This window comes from Mus musculus, chromosome 1 (genome assembly GCF_000001635.26).
Source record: "Mus musculus strain C57BL/6J chromosome 1, GRCm38.p6 C57BL/6J".
Classification (NCBI taxonomy): domain Eukaryota; kingdom Metazoa; phylum Chordata; class Mammalia; order Rodentia; family Muridae; genus Mus; species Mus musculus.
This window is the reverse complement of record NC_000067.6, coordinates 132,112,069-132,129,603: the sequence shown is the minus strand read 5'-3', so window position 1 is coordinate 132,129,603 and position 17,535 is coordinate 132,112,069. Positions and strand designations below refer to the sequence as shown.

Here is a 17,535-nt window from a genome sequence, read left to right as displayed (position 1 = left end):
AGTCGTGGCTCAGTGGGCTTTTCAGCCACCTGTTTATTCCTCCTGCGGAGCTGCCAAGTCTGGGCGCTGCGGTGTGTGAGGCAGTAGGAGAAACAATAACTAAGGCCCCGTTCCTATCCTGAAGGACAGCATGCCTGGTTCTGAGTGTCTGCAGGCTGCTCTGACGGCGACAGGAGAGCGCCTCTCACTCTACCTGGGGGACAGAGGTGTGTGCTTGTGTATCCCTTCCCCAGGTGGGGGACCGAGGGGGGACATGAGGAAGGACATTCCAGAAGGGCGGTGTGTGCAGAGCAATGGAGCATGGGTATGGCAAGCATAGTCAACCGAATAGGACCCTTCCAGAAGGCCTGAGAGCTGACTCTCAAAGGACAAGAGGGCCGGGCGGGCATGGTAGCACACACCTTTGATCCCAGCACGCAAGAGGCAGAGGCAGGACTCTGAGTTCAAAGCCAGCCTAGTCTACATAGTGAGCCCCACAATGACATAGAGAGACCCTGTCTCAAAAACACCACTGAAAGAAAAAGGGGAAGAGGAGGAGACGGGAGGCAGACACCAGTGGCCTGTGGACTGGCCCCTGGAGTTTGTGCTTCCTGTGAGGGCCATGCTCACTTGAGGGATTGCTAGCATGTCAGGGCGTCGTGTTGGAAGCAGGCTGAGGTTGGGCATAGGTGCCCATCACAGTTGGATTAGAGGCTAGGCGTTACCTCTGCTTCCAGGCAAGACTAAGACATGGGTGCCTTCCAGGCTGCCCTGCCAGTGTGCTCTTTGACATGGATGGAGAACTTTGGTGAGTAAGGCTCACAGCATGTGACTCTTACCATAGATCTTTCTGGCTAGAATGAAATGTTGTACACCCTTGACCACTAACCTACATCCCAGCACCAAAACCAAACAAAAGATGCTGCAAGGGCCCAGAGCCCAACACGTAGCCTCCTGACCTGGCTTCCTGTAGGTTTTGCCCAGTTTGGCCCCAGAAGGCCTTCTCCCGCTTCCTGCATTCCAGAATCTGTAGGAATGTTCTCTGAGTTCAGTCACTGTCCACAGCATCTGTTCTTTGGCAGCGTGACTTCGGGCCTGTCTGTCCTCCTCGGTTCTGGCCACCCTGAAGGCCCCAGGCCTACAGCCTTTCTGACATCCAGCTGGGACATGGTGTTAGTGAGGAGAGTTCTGGCGGCTGCTGTTGCCCCAGGCAGCAAGGGAAGCCAACATCCCTGTGCCTCATCCTCCAGCAGGGTCAGGTGGCAGGGCGGAGGCTATGGGATCTGCCCACTCCCAGAAGTACAGCTTTCCCTGATGGTGAATGCGTTTGAGGCCCTGTTTATGACGTCTGCAAACTTAGTCAACCGTTGCCTCTAGTTCTTGAAAATTCCCCCAAGGCACACAGTGGCTAAATGCCTAAGATAGGGGCGGGATGGGAAAGCAGAGGGTAGCAGGAAGTCCCCAGTTGTTGGTCTGCCTTGGGACTGAGGGTCAAACCTTGGACTTCAGAAAGTGGGCAGCCCCCGAATTAGACCTTTCAGCCTCTGGCTGTAGACCAAGACTCATGCCAGAACAGCCCTCCTCCCCAATGCTGTGAATGGAGTAGGTGTTCACACATGCTGCTGTATGGCGCCTGCACAGTACAGGAACCACAGTGCCTTGGTGCGGGAACAAGTACTAAATTAGGCCCCGCCTGAGGCAGGGCATCCAGCTGTCCTGGGCCTGAAGTTGACAAACCTGAAGACTCAAGAGACCCAAAGTACATGCACGAAGCCCACTGGAGGGGTCATGGCTCAGTGGGACGGGAGGTCAGTCAGGAAGGTCCAAATCCTGACAGTGCCTGGTGCAGGCTGGGTAACCGCAGCCATGTTCAGGTAGGAAGCCATAGGGTGCCTGGAAGGAGTTTGCTGAGAGGATTCTCAGGGCTGGCCTCTGAAGTTATGAAGTGACATTTGCCTCTGCCTTTGGCTCCTTCTAGTGCCCTGTGTGTTTTGACAATCACCTCAGCCCCATGTTCTTCAGGATAGGGTTCAGGACACCGATAGACGGTATCTGAGGTGGTCCTGGGCTGCAGGACAACAGGCCAGTGGGGAGAGGCAGTGAGCAGAGCTGTGTTGACGCCGTAGCAGGAGCCACCCACCATGGGCTGTGCTAATGCTACATGTGTGCTGTCAACTCGGGCTCAGAGGTCATCTGATGCCGAAACTGAACGGCTCCCTCCAACCCCTGGTCTTCCCACCCTAACCCAAGTTACCAGGACTCCTACACCCACCAGGGACTGCTCCGTGCTTCTGACTGCTAGGCCGCATGTCCTTGACTGCTTTCCTACCCCTATATAAAGCCTCCCCTCTCAGCCACGACTTCCCTCCTCTACTGCTGCCATGTTGGGCCCAGTCCTCTGCCTCTCACTTGGGTCTCTACAGGAGCTGCCTGCTGGGGCTGCTTGCCCACGTACAGTCTGTTATTGACACGGAAGTCAGAGAGAGTTCATTCAGTCATCAGTGGGATCTTGCCACTCATCTGCTCCCATCCTCCTGGATGCCGAGATTCTCCACACAGCTTGCTCCGCATTCCCTCTACCCTACTCTGACCCCAGACTCTCTCTCTCTAGCACTCAGGTCTGCCTCAGGTCCTTTGCACCTGCTCTTCTCCCACTGACCTGCCCCCTCCACATTCTACCCTGAGCGTCTGCAGTCTTACCTTCTTAGGGAGCTCTTTTTAATAAGTTTATTTTTTATTTTATATGCATTGGTGTTTTGGCCTGCATGTATGTCTGTGTGGGGTTATCAGAATCCCTAGAACTGGAGTTGTGAGCTGTTATGTTGGTACCGGGAATTGAACTCATGTCCTCTGGAAGGGCGGCCAGTGCTCTAACCACTGGACCATCTCTCCAGCCTCATTTCTAATCACCCTGTTTAAACTCAGACCTCTTCCGCTCTCTGTCCTTCCTACTGGATTCTCCTCTACTGTACCTGTTGGCATCTACAATCCTACCCATTTTACTGGCTGTACATCCATCAAAAGGTACAAGGCGAGGCTGGAGTGAGGCTCAGTGGCAGAATGCCTGCCTACCTGTTGATTGAGGGAGGAAAAATCATTTGCAACCTAGGTCTCAGGGAGGGGACAGGACTGGGGAGGACCTCAGCTAGAAGTGGGGAGCGATGTCACTGTGATGGGCACGACACCCCAGAAATTGCTACCTCAATTTGAGCAGGTCCCTTCTTGTAGTCTGTGGGTGCTAACTATAGCTCTCCATAAACACCATTTTCCTCCTCGCTGGCTCCCTGATGGCCTCAGAGTCTGGCCTTTCTTGTATTCTCATGGTGCACAGTGGCCTAGCAAGGCCTCTCTTTCCCTCAGGCCTGGCTCCTCCTCCCTTCCCCTGTGACACCCTTGTCCCCGGCACCAACAGGAAGTGCTGGCAGCTGCTGTGTGCCTAGGAGATAAGGAGGTTGTACCTGGGCCAGAGGTAGGAGGCAGGTTGGCTAGGGTCTGCCTACCCAGTCTACCGCTCTCTTGAGGGGCCTCCGCTGTGACCTCCCCCATGACACCCTGCTGGGTGGCACCCCTACACCACACTTCTCTTTCCCTGGCACCAGTTGCACGGGACAGACCCAGATGGCTCTTTGGCCTGGGGACAAAGGCCACACTGTGCCTGGCCCTGGGCGGGCCTCAGGCTGGGTCACACTGAGCCTTTCTGTCCCTTTCTGTTGGGGATGAGGGGCAGACAGCACTAAGGTGACAGGCCTTTTTCCTGTCTCCCTTCCCCCTCAGCCCCCAAATCTGAGGAGTTGATTCTCCCAAGGCAACAGTGACAGAGCATCTTGTATCAGAGCATCTTGTGTCTTGAGCTGGGGAAACAACAAACCATTCACTGCCCTGGGTGCCCTGTCACACCCAAGACCCCACTATGTTCAATGCCCTAATTGTCCCCAGCAGAGAGAAGTAGGCACTCTCTGCTCTGGTCACCATTCCTGCTGCCTGTGTTCATGTCACCATCAGGAAGTCTATCCTTACATCTAACCTCCATTCCTCATGCTGTAGTGACAGCCATTTCCTCTTGGCCGCTTCTCCAGCAGAGAGAACAGCTGGTTGCTATTGCTGTGCAGTAGCCCTGCTCTCTGCTCAGGTCAAGCCTTAAGCCTAAGAGCCTGGGTCCCGTTCTGCATTTCCAGCTTTTCCTCTTTGTTCCATCCCCCACTCCGTCCTAGGCCAGCTATTGGCTCTTTGCTCCTAACTGAACCCTAGAGCAGATGGGATTTTGGCTTGGTCCTTGTCTTGAAGAAGTCATCCACCCGGAACAAAAGCCTGGGTGTAAATCATGGCAGCTACTGGGAGATCCCTGAGCCAGAAATCCATCACACAATCCCATAAGCCCACACTATAGGATGACTGTAGGGAGAACTTTTTAAAGACGGCTCTGGTTGTAGAGCTGAAGCCATGAGCAGCCAAGGGCATGTGTCTCCTGCCTCCACTAGAATGGCCTTAGCCATGTGCCCCATGTCCCTTCAGCTATGGTCACACACACACACACACACACACACACACACACACACACACACACACAGTTCCCTTTGGCTTACTCCTAGAGTATAAATATGTTCTCCAGTCAGAGCAGGTCCTCTTTTATGGGACTCCTGCCACAGTATCTGTCTCCTTCTTGTATCCTCTGCAGGTCTGGGGGTTCCCCTCCTAACCCAGATGACAGTTTGGAAGAATGAGCTGACAGTTAGCCCTCACCTGAACCCCAGATCCTGCCAACCATGTCTCTACATGCCGGCTATTGGAGACACTGTCTTAAAAATATATCTTCTGCCTGTCTTGGAGGGATAAGCCTGTAATCGTAGCCCTGGAGAGATTGAGGCAGGAAGACTGGAAATTCAAAGCTAGCCAGGGCTACATCAAAATACCCATTGCCAAAGGAGAACGGGCTGGCACCATGGATCTGTGGCCGAGGGTGTCTGCTGTGCTTCCAGAGGACCTGAGTCCCCTGCCTAGAGTCCATACCAGACATCTCACTGATGCCTGTAACTCCAGTTCCAGAGGATCCACCTCCCCTTTCTGGCCCCCAGGGGTACCTGCATGCATGTGACATATATATATATATATACACATACACACACACACACACACAGGTATACTTACAAACACATATACATATATTTTTTAAAAATCTTAATAGTGAGGAGAAGGTGGCATTTTCCTCGCAAGGCCCTAGGTTCAGTCCCAAGCGTTAATCCCAGGCCCCAGTTCCAGAAGCTGGTGGTTTGGATTTTTTTTTCTGATGTTTCTGGTCATTCTGCCATTCAGCACACCTGGACAACAATGGACATGTACCCAGAGTGATCGCTGTCCTCCGGTCTTGCTGGGAATGAGAGTTACCAGGCAGGGTGTGACAAGTCTTCTTGTCACTGAGCCCATCTGTCTTCGTTGCCTCCTTAGAGCCTCTATGGGTCCTTTCAGCTAGATGCCACAGATAGGGCAGATAGCAATGTGGCTGTCTTCTGGGAGCTTTCTCCCAGAGTTCTGCAGAGAGCAGGCTGAGGCTGTTAGAAGAAATGAAAAGAGTAGGAACCCAGGTAGGCAAGACAAGGAAGTTGGGGAGAGCCCGCAGCAGAGTGCCATCGTTAACCGGAGTTCCTTGGGAACAGGGGTCTTGGTTAGTTACTGTAACCTCGTGTCTGGCACCGTGCTGTAATCAGGAGATGCTCCATCAGCCGTGTGCTGAACTGACTTGGACTGCAGGCTGCTCAGCAGAGGAGGGCTCAGCTGGCAGGGCAGATCAGAGCCTTCTGCTTGGAAAGGCCCAGGCCTGGGTCAGGAGAGCCTGAGGGCCCAGCTCAGTGGTGGTAGGGGCAGCCTGGAGCGTGGAGTGCCAGGGAGCGGACCTTTTCAAAGCTCATAGAGGATGGAGGATATGATCGTTAGGCAAAGCAAACATGTTACTGACCCATAATCCTTTAAACCAGGAGGATTCAGGAGGGGCCTGGTTGCCTTGGCAACTGGGTGCTAGCCAGCCGCAGGCCTGAGCATCCTCCAGAAGTGGCTTATAAGTAGGCCCAGGGAGGAGTGCAGGTGGCCCCTCCTAAACAGCCTTCCTAGTGCCTTCCTGGCTAGGATGGGGAGGTCAAAGGGTTATGTAGCCTCTGGTTTCTGAAGCCCCACTGTAGGTGAAGGCTTTGTGGGGCCCAGCAGGATGGAGATATGGTTGTGAGAGAGCCTATGAAGCAGGTGGAGGGATGAGCCTATAGGAAAAGCACGGTGGTTCATGCCTTTAATCCCAGCATTCAGGAGGCTGAGGCAAGTGGATCTCTCTAAGTTCTAAGCCAGCCTGGTCTAAATAATGAGTTCCAAACCAGGCAGAGATACGCAGTGAGACAATCTCAGAATAGAGCTAGAGGAGAAGGAGTGGAGGGAGGGACGGAGGGAGAGAAAGAGGAGAGAGAGAGAGAGAGAGAGAGAGAGAGAGAGAGAGAGAGAGAAGAACAAAGGGTCTACCTGTGGAAAACAGCATGCAGAGGGCCATAGAACAGGGCACCTTCTGCCCCACTGTGTCCTCAGCCCAGGGAATCCAGGCCTGCTCAAAGGACTGAAGCAACAGAGGGCCCAGCAGCGCAGGTTTCCCCTTTCCTGGGCTGGCTGAGTTTCCCACGCTGTCCCTGACTTGCACATTGCATCTGGAGCAGAGGTAGAGCTGGGCCATGCATTTACTGTCCTTTGATCTTCTTCCTAAGGATCCAGGATGAGCCAGAGAGGGGATGTGTTCTGGTATCAGTAAAAGGGATCATGGAGTTTGCAACCTGCTGACAGGTGGCCAGCAGCCACCAGCCAGTTAGGCTCCTTCAGAAAGAGCAGAGATGGCCCGAGGGCCATGCAGTTCAGATAACCTGCCCCAGAGATGTCTAGACCTCCTGCCCCTGGAGGTTGAATGTCTGAAGTGGCCCCTTGCAAACCTGTAGCTATAGCCATTGATGCTGTGATGCAGGGGAGGGAATGTTCATAGTCAGAAGATAGCCGAGACTCACTGGAGAAAGGAACAGGGTTAGAGCCTGCAATCACGGAGCTGTGGCTCTGGTCTGAGTGACCTAAGCATGCCCCGTGCAGAGCCTGGCTCCCATGGGTCCAGACTGTCCACATTGCCCTCTTCTCTCCTCTCTGTCCCAGGACCCATCTTGGACCCCTGCTGATCATGAACAAGATGAAGAACTTCAAGCGAAGGCTTTCCCTGTCCGTGCCCCGCCCAGAGACCATTGAGGAGTCGTTGGCTGAGTTCACTGAGCAGTTCAACCAACTCCACACTCAGACGAATGAGGGTGAGGGTCAGGCCACCTAGCTCTTTTCCACCCAGGCTCCCTGTGACCCTGATGACTAGCTGACATTGGGAAGAAGGGGTGGGGGTGCTCTGGGCTGTTCACATACTCTGGGTGGGAGGTAGGGACTGACACTTGTCCCACTCAGACATGCCACTCAGTCTTGTGGGCTGTCATCAGGCGCTTTCTCCCCCACAGATGGCACAGATGAGCCTGAGCAGCTGTCTCCTGGCATGCAGTATCAACAACGGCAGAACCAGCGCCGATTCTCCATGGAGGTGAGGGTGCCCCTCCCGGGCTCCATGGGTCACACACGTCCACAGCAGTAAATTTAGCAGGGTGGTTGCTGTAGAGCCTGCCACTGGGGGGCTCAAACTGGTGCAGCTTATGGTGGGGGTTCAGTGAGAATATATGTCAAGTGCTAAAACATTCTTGGTTAGACAATTGACTGTTTTTATAGCCCACATACCCGTGCCAAGAATAGAAAAAAAAAAAAAAAACTGTGCTTACAAAATTACATTGTGATGGCATGAGATTTATTTATGTTCTACTGTGGCCCAGAGAGGGGAAGAAACCTTCTAAAGGTCACACAGTAATCCTTGCAGGTTCATAAATGTACGCCCCTCAGGTAACTGTGAGCCTGAGGCTTAGCCTTCCTTATATGGACAGATAGATCCAGAATGAGAGGCAAGGACCTTCTGGGGCCAACATGATGTTCCCATCCCATCTCTGCCACCTCAGGACCTCAACAAGAGGCTCTCTCTGCCCATGGACATCCGCCTACCCCAGGAATTCCTGCAGAAGCTACAGCTGGAGAACCCAGGGCTGCCCAAGCCTCTCACCCGCATGTCCCGCCGTGCCTCCCTGGTGAGTCTAAGGGTGTGAGACACCAGTATGGCCTTCTTTGTGCCAGCTGAAGCCTACAGTGGTTTCCAGAAAGATTCCTATGCCTCTGGCGCCACCTGCTGGCCCCCTGAGGGTTTTAATAAGCGGTCTCTCTAAGTCAATGCATGAAGCCAAGTAGCCCCCAAATCCCCTGGGAACCCCAGGGTCTCCCTAGTTAAGGCCACTAAATCAGTGCTGGGACTCATGTCTGTACTCCCAGGATTCCTTGGGAGGCTGTTGCAGGAGTGTTAAGAATTCAAGGCTTGAGCTGGAGAGATGGCTCAGCGGTTAGGGGCACTGACTGCACTTCTAGAGGTACTGAGTTCAAATCCCAGCAACCACATGGTGGCTCACAACCATCTGTTAAGAATTCAAGGTTTACCTGGGCTATGTAATTCCTGGCTAGCCTAGGGTACGCTGTAAGACAGCCTCAAACAAATAAAACAAACAAAACAAAACCAGGAGTATCTGGATAGGGTTCAGGTTGTGTTTCACTATGCAGAGATGTGGTTCAAGGTTCTCCCTGGCCTCACCATCATGGACATAAGCATGGTCACCCCCAAAATAGCCACTGTGTGCGTCCACAAGTTCACTGGTGGGAACAAGGTCTAGAGAGCAGCTAGACTTCCTTACCAGTGATCTTTGATGGAGAGAGATAGGCAGTCGATACTCTGTGTCCAGCGCCTTGAAGAAAATTGATGAGGGAAACATTTTCCTGACTAATGAGAAAAAACAAACAAACAAACTCACACCTCCCCAAAGGAGGGAAACCCCCCAGCTATGGTCATCTCTTCCTGCCAGAAGGCCACACAGTATATTATATAGCACATATATGTTATATAATGCTTGATAAAAATGAAAGACCTCCCAAATAAAACAAAACAACAAACAAAAAGCCAACCACAAAGAAACAAAAGACTCACCGACACCCCCACCTCACCCCCAGACTTTAGGTCCCAGCTGCCCGTTAGGAGCGTCTAGCTCTGGCAAGTGGGTCTCAGCTCTATCTTATTACGACGACGCGTCTTATCCTGAGCTAGACGAGATGAACTGATGACTAGGGAACTGGGCTCTGAAGTGGACCCCCACATAGTAGAGAGTGACAGAGGAGCTAGCAACCTGAGCAAGAGAGCCCGGCAGGCAGGCAGGTAGGCGGCGGGCGGACAGGCCGGGCAGCTCAGTGTACTCATATCCGACTCTCGGAAGAGGGGCCCCCATTTCCAGAGGATCTTCAGCATTCACAAGGATGAAGGGAGAGGAGAAAAAGGAGGGTTTGAAGCTGTCCTTGCTTGAGATGTTAGCCTTGGTTCCTCTCTGTACAATGGGGGTGTCTCACTTCCTTCACTTTGACTAGGAAGGTCTGCTGGGGCTTTGAATCTCACCGTCCCCTGTGTCTCCTTCCCAGTCAGATATCGGCTTTGGGAAACTGGAAACATATGTGAAACTGGACAAACTGGGGGAGGTAAGAGACCAACATTGCTCTCTCTGGCAGCAGGTAGGATGGTTTTGACTCTGTTCTGCCCCCCCCCCCCCCATGCCTCCTGGTTCATGGAGTCACACTACTTGCCCAAGCAGCCTGCCTAGCTTCCAGAGCTGGTGTTAGATGCCCTATGCCCTGCTCTTGAAGACAGAGGTCTCTGCACAGGATCTAGTCTTTCTCCCCCCTTTCAAATAGCTATGGTTTGGATTTGAATCCTATGTCTTCCACTTGCTTGCTCCATGACCTTAGCGTGTCCTGTGCTCGCTCTCTCTCTCTTCATGCCTCAGTTTCATTCTCTGTCAAAGGATGAAAATAACTACTGTTGGGGGTATGGAAGGGTACCAGGAGAAGCTTATGTACGGTTCTTAGTGCCTGGCACACAGCAAGGACACTGTTATTAAACTGCTTTGGTGTCCTGTGTCAGGGTTGGTGGCCTGGAGGGGGTATAGGTTTATGAGACAGAAAAGTGGCTACATCACCATAATCTAAGAGCAAGGCAGAGTTATGCTAAGAGAGAGGCCGCAACATGGGAACAGAGGGACAAACGCAGTCCGTTCCAGCCGGGGACTCGATAGGGACACTTTAAGAGAAAGCAGACTTTGGAGCAAACAGAATCTGAACAGAGGGCACCCAGCTTGCTTGAATCCTAGCCCAAGCTAGGATGTAAGAGGTGGGGCTGGGAGGGAGAGTGTGAGCAGGATGATCTGGGGCTGACCAGGGATTCCCCTGTCGCAGGGTACCTATGCCACCGTCTTCAAGGGACGCAGCAAGCTGACAGAGAACCTCGTGGCCCTGAAGGAGATCCGGCTGGAGCATGAGGAAGGGGCGCCCTGCACTGCTATTCGAGAGGGTACAATGTCCGGGTCTGCACCCCAGGCCTCTGGGACAAGGGGCTCAGCAGCCTGCACCTGGTGGGAGCCTGGGTGGAGGGCCATTGCTGGCCCCAGGAAGGGATAGTGGGAGGTACTGGTGGGCCTGGGGACCCAAGTGGTCCTGTCTCCCCAGTGTCTCTGCTGAAGGACCTGAAACACGCCAATATTGTGACCCTGCATGACCTCATTCACACAGATCGGTCCCTCACCCTGGTGTTTGAGTACCTGGTGAGCTGGACTGGGGCTCACCCCTGAGGGTGGGTGAAGTGGGGTGGGGAGGAGAGAGAGTGAGGGAGTGGGAGGGATGGGCTGAGGGAAGGACCCAAGCCTTTGTTTGCCAATTAAGTTCTCATGCGGAAGTGGGCCAAGGATTCAGGGCCAGGGTACTGTGCCACCAGCAGGCATGGGCCCAGACAGGACAGGGCTTCCTTTCAGCCTGAGCCTGGACCACCAGCCAGGCAGAGGACAGGCCTGAACCTGTCTGTCTGTTCCAGGACAGTGACCTGAAACAGTACCTAGACCACTGTGGGAACCTCATGAACATGCACAATGTCAAGGTGAGGGGCCTGCCTGCAGAGACCTTCCCATGACAGCCATCTGCCATAGAACCCAGTTTAGGACGCTTCCTTTGTCACCGACTGCTGAGGTCACTCGGGAGCCTCAAATGCAGGGAAGAGGAAAGGGTCAGTGTAGAGGCCATCTGAGCACCCCAGCCAAGAACACAGACTTACCATCCTCTTCTGTCTAGCTGTGGATACAGAGCCCTCTCTAACTGAATACCAAGCCTGAGTTTACCTGCCAGAGGGAAGAGAGGCTTCTGAGAAGCTGTGTGTGTGTGTGTGTGTGTGTGTGTGTGTGTGTGTGTGTGTGTGGCCAGTTCTGGTACCTAAAGACCAAGCACATACATCCCCACCTATGGGACCCTTACTCTGCTCTCCCACCTCACGTCTTAGGGACTGCTCCAGCCTCTTCTCACTCACGGCCTCCTCTCCATCCCTGAACTCTGCCCCCATATGCGATTCTCTGGTGTCTACAGGTCCTCGGGTGGCCTACAGGGTGGGCCTTCAGGGTGGGCGACAGAATTGGGGAGCCTTCCTAGAGACTTGTTCTGGTCCCCGTTCCTCTCCAGCCTGAGACAGAGGCGTAGGGTCTCCCACGTGGGACCTAGTCCCACTAAGCTGCTCATTCTTGCTCTCTCGGCCAGATATTCATGTTCCAGCTGCTCCGGGGTCTGGCCTACTGCCACCACCGCAAGATCCTGCACCGGGACCTGAAGCCCCAGAACCTACTCATCAATGAGAGGGGCGAGCTGAAGCTGGCCGACTTTGGTGAGGCTGATGCCAGGGTCAGGTTGGCAGGAGGGTCTGACCCCTGGGTTACACGGCCTCTTCAGTGTGCAGGAATGCTGGGGGATGTCTGAGTATAGGACCCTTTAGGACCCTTTAGCGGAGGTCTAGTAACATGTCTGTTCCTAGGCCTGGCCCGGGCCAAATCAGTGCCTACAAAGACCTATTCCAATGAGGTGGTGACCCTCTGGTACAGGCCCCCAGATGTGCTGCTGGGATCCACAGAGTACTCCACCCCCATTGACATGTGGTGAGTGAGCTGCAGACAGGAGTGAACCAGGCCATCCGTACCCTTAGGCTTCACGTCTCCCTGATGTGCTGCTGTTAGCAAATGAAGTCTGAAATATATCAGGTTCTCCAAGCTTATAGAGCCTCTAACGCTATAATTCTGAGGTGGTTCCCAGGGGGGTGGAGGTGGGAATTACCAGAGGGTAGATGGATGAGGCCTCCCCTGGAACATCTTGGAAGGGGACATACTATTTTATTGTTAAAATGTACGATTTGGTGTAAAATGAAAACCAACTCAACTTTAAAGTCAGCACAGGTGTCTGGCCGAGCCCAGGGCTCCTCGGAGACTGAGAGTATTGAATCTTTTCCTGCCTAGCAGTTAAGGGGACGCAGGCCTCACAAAGGGGGTCCGTAGTGGGGGTTGGTTTTACAAGCCTTTCAAGCCCCATTGGACCCCTCACATAGCAGCCTTAGGAGGCGTGCCTGCTCTTCCTGGCCTCAGTGTTGCCCTTACTTCCGCAGGGGCGTGGGCTGCATCCTCTATGAGATGGCCACCGGCAAGCCCCTCTTCCCGGGCTCTACTGTCAAGGAGGAGTTGCACCTCATCTTCCGTCTCCTAGGTTAGTTTCTTTCTGTACGCTCCACCTCGTCACCAGGGGGCGCTAGAACTCTGTCTACCCAGAAGCACCGAGGTGGGGGGCCTGCTAGCTTTGACTACTCTGCTTTCTTCTTCAATGTTGCTCCCTCTCCATATCGGCCTCGGCCCTTCACTTATACTTCTTACCCGGTCCCACGTCTCTAGGGACACCTACAGAAGAGTCGTGGCCGGGTGTGACGTCCATCTCTGAGTTTCGAGCCTACAACTTCCCCCGATACCTACCACAGCCACTGCTCAGCCACGCCCCCAGGTAGTCCCTTGCCAGGCCCCTTGCTCCCCACTGTGATCTCCCTCCCAGAGGCTCGGGTCCCCAGCCTGCCCCTGGCTGTGCCTGTGCCAGCACCTCCTCCTTGCAGGTTGGATACTGAAGGCATCAACCTCCTGAGCAGCCTCCTCCTGGTGAGTTTCCTCCCATCCTACCCTGGGAGCGATAACGAATGAAAGCCATGTAGTTCAGACACCGCCTGTGACTCCAAAGCACTAGGTTCTGTGTTTGGTACCCAAGGCCTAGTTGGGCATTTCCAGGGGACAAAAGGCTCAGTTTTCTCAACTTCCTATCGAATATCAGTTCATCCTTTAGAAGATGCTGGGGATGGTGCAGTGCCTACCTGGGAGCAAGCACAGGATAAAGGGCAGTTAGTGGTGCCATATACAAATAGAGTTGATACTTGGAGGGTGATAGCCATGACCTTTCATGTATGTTCATCCCAAGATGCAGTCACATTCCTGGGAAGCTCTGGTGTCTAAACCGTGGTATCATAAGGCCTGAGACTGCATGGTTTGGGTTAGACAGGAGCTTCTTCCTCCTCAGCCTTCTACCTTAGCACAGGAGTCCCATTTTCTAGAAGGTTCTCCACCAGGGCCCAAGAGCCTACCTACCCTGTGCCTTTCAGTATGAATCCAAGAGTCGCATGTCAGCAGAGGCAGCCCTCAATCACCCCTACTTCCAGTCTCTCGGAGACCGAGTTCATCAGCTCCATGACAGTAAGTGTCCAAGGGACCAGCCAGAAGCAGGGATGGGGGCAGCCAGCATGGGTGGGAGAAGGGACCAGCCAGAAGCAGGGATGGGGGCAGCCAGCATGAGTGGGAGCTATAACAGAGCCTGGAGCCTTGGGTCCAGCTGAGTGTCTTGGGCACATGTCTTCCCCCTTCAGTTCCCATTTGGAGCTAAGGGGGTGGATCCCACCTGAGATGGTAGATCTTCCAGGCTGGTCTTGACTGGAGAGTGCCTGGGCTCTGTGGGGATGCTAAGTGTGGGAATGTGGTTCCACCCAAGCCTCTCCCGCCCTCTTCTCTTGCCTAGCTGCCTCCATCTTCTCCCTGAAGGAGATCCAGCTCCAAAAGGACCCAGGCTATCGTGGCCTGGCCTTCCAGCACCCAGGTAGGGCCACATGCCCCCACCCCATATCCTTTCCTAGAGGCAGCCAAGTAGACCACCTTTCCCCGGTGGAGACTCTTCTTTGAGGAAGACATGAGGGCAGCCTAGAGTCTGCCCTTGGGATGGGAAGTCAACACATAGGGAGGTTCCTCCCTCACCCAGTCCCACCCAGATGGAACACAGCCTTTCACAGTAGTCCTGGCAAGGGCAGGCCCTGACTCTGGTGTGCTCTCCGTGAAGACCCTGAGCTCCTGGCCGGTCCAGACTTTGTCCCTAGCACAACGCTTCCAATGCATTGTCTCGTGTAGCCTTTAAAACACCCTGTGGGGTTGTCACCACACATGTTCTCCACTGCATTGAACCTGAGACCCCTAGAGGGTAAGTCACACTTCCAGGAAGCTCACAAGCCACAGAGATGCGACCTGAGCTCACTGGATCAGAGCACGTGAAGGATAGGTGTCCCTTCAATCCCTTCCCCATTCCTCCATTGTCTCCAGGGCGAGGGAAGAGCCGGCGGCAGAGCATCTTCTGAACCATGCCCACCCTGCTGCACCTTGAGGGATGAGAGGCCACACGGAACATGAACTCAGGAAGTATATGGGGCCTGTGTGGCCATCAGAGGGCTGAACAATGAATGCCTGTGGCCAGCCTGGAGGGCCACTCGGCAGCCCTGTTGGTAGCATTTGCTTCCTTCCCTTGCTTGCCACACAGCTCTGTGGTGGCCTCTACCCGGATACCATTCCCCTTGTCACCCACTGTGGGATGGGGCGTGAGGTCACTTCCCGAGGGGAAGTGAGGTCACGGAGGTCCTTGGGACCCTTTCCCAATGGAAGTGCAGGAGAATGTGGGGGCCCTGGCCCTGCCGACTCATCGGCTTGACAAACCCCCTTCTTATTCCTTGGACCCTGACTTCATCTTCTTCCCCTCTGAGAACGAGGAATATGGCACCTGACCTGGGACCCTGGAATTGTTCCCATGGGTGTGCTGACCCCACCCAAAGGCAGACATTCCTGGAACATCAGAAAAAAGTAGTACCTCCTCTTGTCACCTCCCCCACCATGCTATTGTCCCCTCCTTGCCAGAAGCCCTGTACCCTCTGGCTTGACCCAAGGCTAAAAAGCACCAGCATGCTGCCCATGTCCAGCTGCATCCGGAAGTGTTCTGGTACTCCAAGATGTACTCCTACAGCCTCAGCCAGCCCCTGCCCGTCCCCCCAGTCTGGAAAGGGTTGCCTTAAACTGGCAGGTGGTAGAGTGCACTCTGTCCTTGGAACTCTGACCTAGCACCTATGTCCTTCTTCCCTAAGCCACTCCTATGAGTGTTATCATTCCTGAGGGCTGATAAGACAACCCTGTCTCAGGGTCCTGAGGCTGGCACCCAGATAGGCAAGGTCACCTTGACACTGGTACCATGGTAACCTTGGCTCTTTAGGGCTGGTGCAGCCTCCTCTCCACACCCCACCACTTTCCCAGCCCTGTCTACCTGACCCTGGCACTGGCCTCCACAGAAAGGGTGGGAAGGGAGTCCGCACTGCAGCCTAAGCTGGAGAGAGGTGAGATTGCAGCAGGTTTGATCCTGAGAGCCTCATCCTACATCCCTAGAGAAGGCACCCTTCCTCTGTACTCCTCTCATGGTGTAGGGTCTCTCCAACATTTGGCTGAACTTGAAGGGCAAAGACCAAGGGGAGGTCAAGCCCCAATGCCTGTCCTAACCCCTGGGAGCCTGGGTTCTCCCTAACCCCCTTTCCCACTGACTGTGAATGTCGTGACTCAGAGCAAAGACAGAGAATATATTTAATTCATGTTGTACAAAAAGCAGTGAGCAGTCTCATTCAGAAAAGGAGACTGATAGGACAATGCCAGAGACAGAGGACTCTGGGTGTCTGGGTTTGCTGACACATACATACGACCCATTAAAGAGAGTCTGGTCTCTGCACATCTCTGCACCGGCCCTGGGCTGGGGCTAAGGGGATCCTGGTACCCTCCATGCTATACCTGAGGTCATATCAACTCTGGTAAAGGGTACCCAGGGTCATGGGTAAAACAGAAAATGCCTGGGCATCTGTGTCCTGCCCTTGGACCAGGGTGTGTCTGTGGTGACCAATGAGGATAACCCAGAGAGAATCCTGAGGAGGGGCGTGGGTTCTGGTCTCCATGAATCACTCTGCTTTGCTGCCAAAACCACGTGGCTCCTTGGCTCCTTGGGGTGGGAGGGGCACAGAGATACAGAGAGGGCTGGGCCAGGTTTAGTGATGTACACCTTTAATCTCAGCACAAAGGAAGCAGACACCGGTGGGGTTCTCTCTCTCTCTGTCTGTCTCTTTCTCTCTCTCTCCCTCTATCCTGCCTATCTGTCTCTATGTGTGTTTGTGTGTGTCTGTGTCTGTCTCTGTCTCTGTCTCTGTCTCTGCCTCTCTCTGCGTGTTTGTATGTGTGCATGTATGTGTGTCTGTCTCTGTCTTTCTCTCTGGGTGTTTGTGTCTCTGCATGTTTGTGTGTATGTATGTGTGTCTGTCTGTCTTCTATCTTTCTGTCTCTGTGTCTGTCTCTGTATGTGTTTCTCTGTCTCTCTCTGTTTCCCTCTCTGGGGTGGGGGCAAGGGTGGGGATAAGTTGTAAGTTGGTATTGAGGTGGCCATGGCTGGCACAGTGGCGATCGAGCGCAGACCTAACTGGTTCTCGATCACCTCCTGCTGCTCACAGAACACCTCCCTTGTACCTGGCTGTGCCTCCAGCCACAGCTCTTAGAGTGCTGAGAATCCAGCTGTCTCCCAGTGCCCTGCTCACATTTGTTCCGAGACCACACAGACTGCCAAGCCCTCAGGCATGCCTCCTGGACTTACCTGTTCTGTGACCCTGGTACTTGAGGGCGCTCCTGCTTCCTCGACAAAGCAGTGGAAGCTGGAGTGAGCCAGGGCTTGGTCCTTGGCCTCATAGCATTTCCTCATCAAAGCATCAAAGTGTGGAGCCTCTCAGGCAACAACTAGTGATTTCTATAAGGGAAAGGAAACGCACAGGCTGGGATCCAATGAGAAGATGACTGCATGCAGCCTGGACACTAAGTGCCTCCCCTCTGCCCTCTGCCCCTGCCCCCTGCCCCTTGCCCCCTCCCCTCTGCCCAGTGCCCCCTGCCCCTTGCCCTCTGCCTACCTGCAAGGTCTGTACCCATCGCATCAAATCTCCACCACAACCTCTTTCTCCCCGATCTCATGTATAAACACTGGCATCCCCAAGGGCTGAAGTGACTGGTCACATAACAAATTAGAATCCCATGTCTGTTAAGACCTGGGGACATGGCTTGGTGGCATAGGCCTTGCCTACCATCTACAAGTCCCTGAGTTCTGTGAGCCCCAAGTTCCATTCTTAGCACCAGGAAAAAAACAAATCAACAACGACAAAAA

The 17,535-nt window shown here is 53.9% G+C and overlaps 1 protein-coding gene across 5 annotated transcripts in view; it reads left to right on the top strand.

The window, feature by feature from the left end:
* Cdk18 (cyclin-dependent kinase 18) overlaps nt 1-16,057 on the top strand; it is a 26,152-nt gene extending 10,095 nt beyond the window's left edge. Inside the window, exons 2-16 of one of the 5 annotated variants that reach the window (NM_008795.2) lie at nt 7,144-7,292; nt 7,488-7,567; nt 8,031-8,156; nt 9,580-9,636; nt 10,390-10,504; nt 10,660-10,754; nt 11,021-11,083; nt 11,731-11,854; nt 12,002-12,122; nt 12,623-12,720; nt 12,903-13,008; nt 13,115-13,157; nt 13,652-13,742; nt 14,062-14,139; nt 14,634-16,057. In NM_008795.2, the coding sequence (NP_032821.1) occupies nt 7,169-7,292; nt 7,488-7,567; nt 8,031-8,156; nt 9,580-9,636; nt 10,390-10,504; nt 10,660-10,754; nt 11,021-11,083; nt 11,731-11,854; nt 12,002-12,122; nt 12,623-12,720; nt 12,903-13,008; nt 13,115-13,157; nt 13,652-13,742; nt 14,062-14,139; nt 14,634-14,668 (1,356 nt within the window). In that variant the 5' untranslated portion in view covers nt 7,144-7,168 and the 3' untranslated portion in view covers nt 14,669-16,057. Of the gene's footprint in view, nt 1-7,143; nt 7,293-7,487; nt 7,568-7,958; nt 8,157-9,579; nt 9,637-10,389; nt 10,505-10,659; nt 10,755-11,020; nt 11,084-11,730; nt 11,855-12,001; nt 12,123-12,622; nt 12,721-12,902; nt 13,009-13,114; nt 13,158-13,651; nt 13,743-14,061; nt 14,140-14,633 lie in introns of all 5 variants that reach the window. The other 4 variants (XM_011247940.3, XR_387152.4, XR_001783189.2 and 1 more) reach the window with 4 other exon arrangements.
* The last annotated feature ends 1,478 nt before the right edge of the window (nt 16,058-17,535 follow it).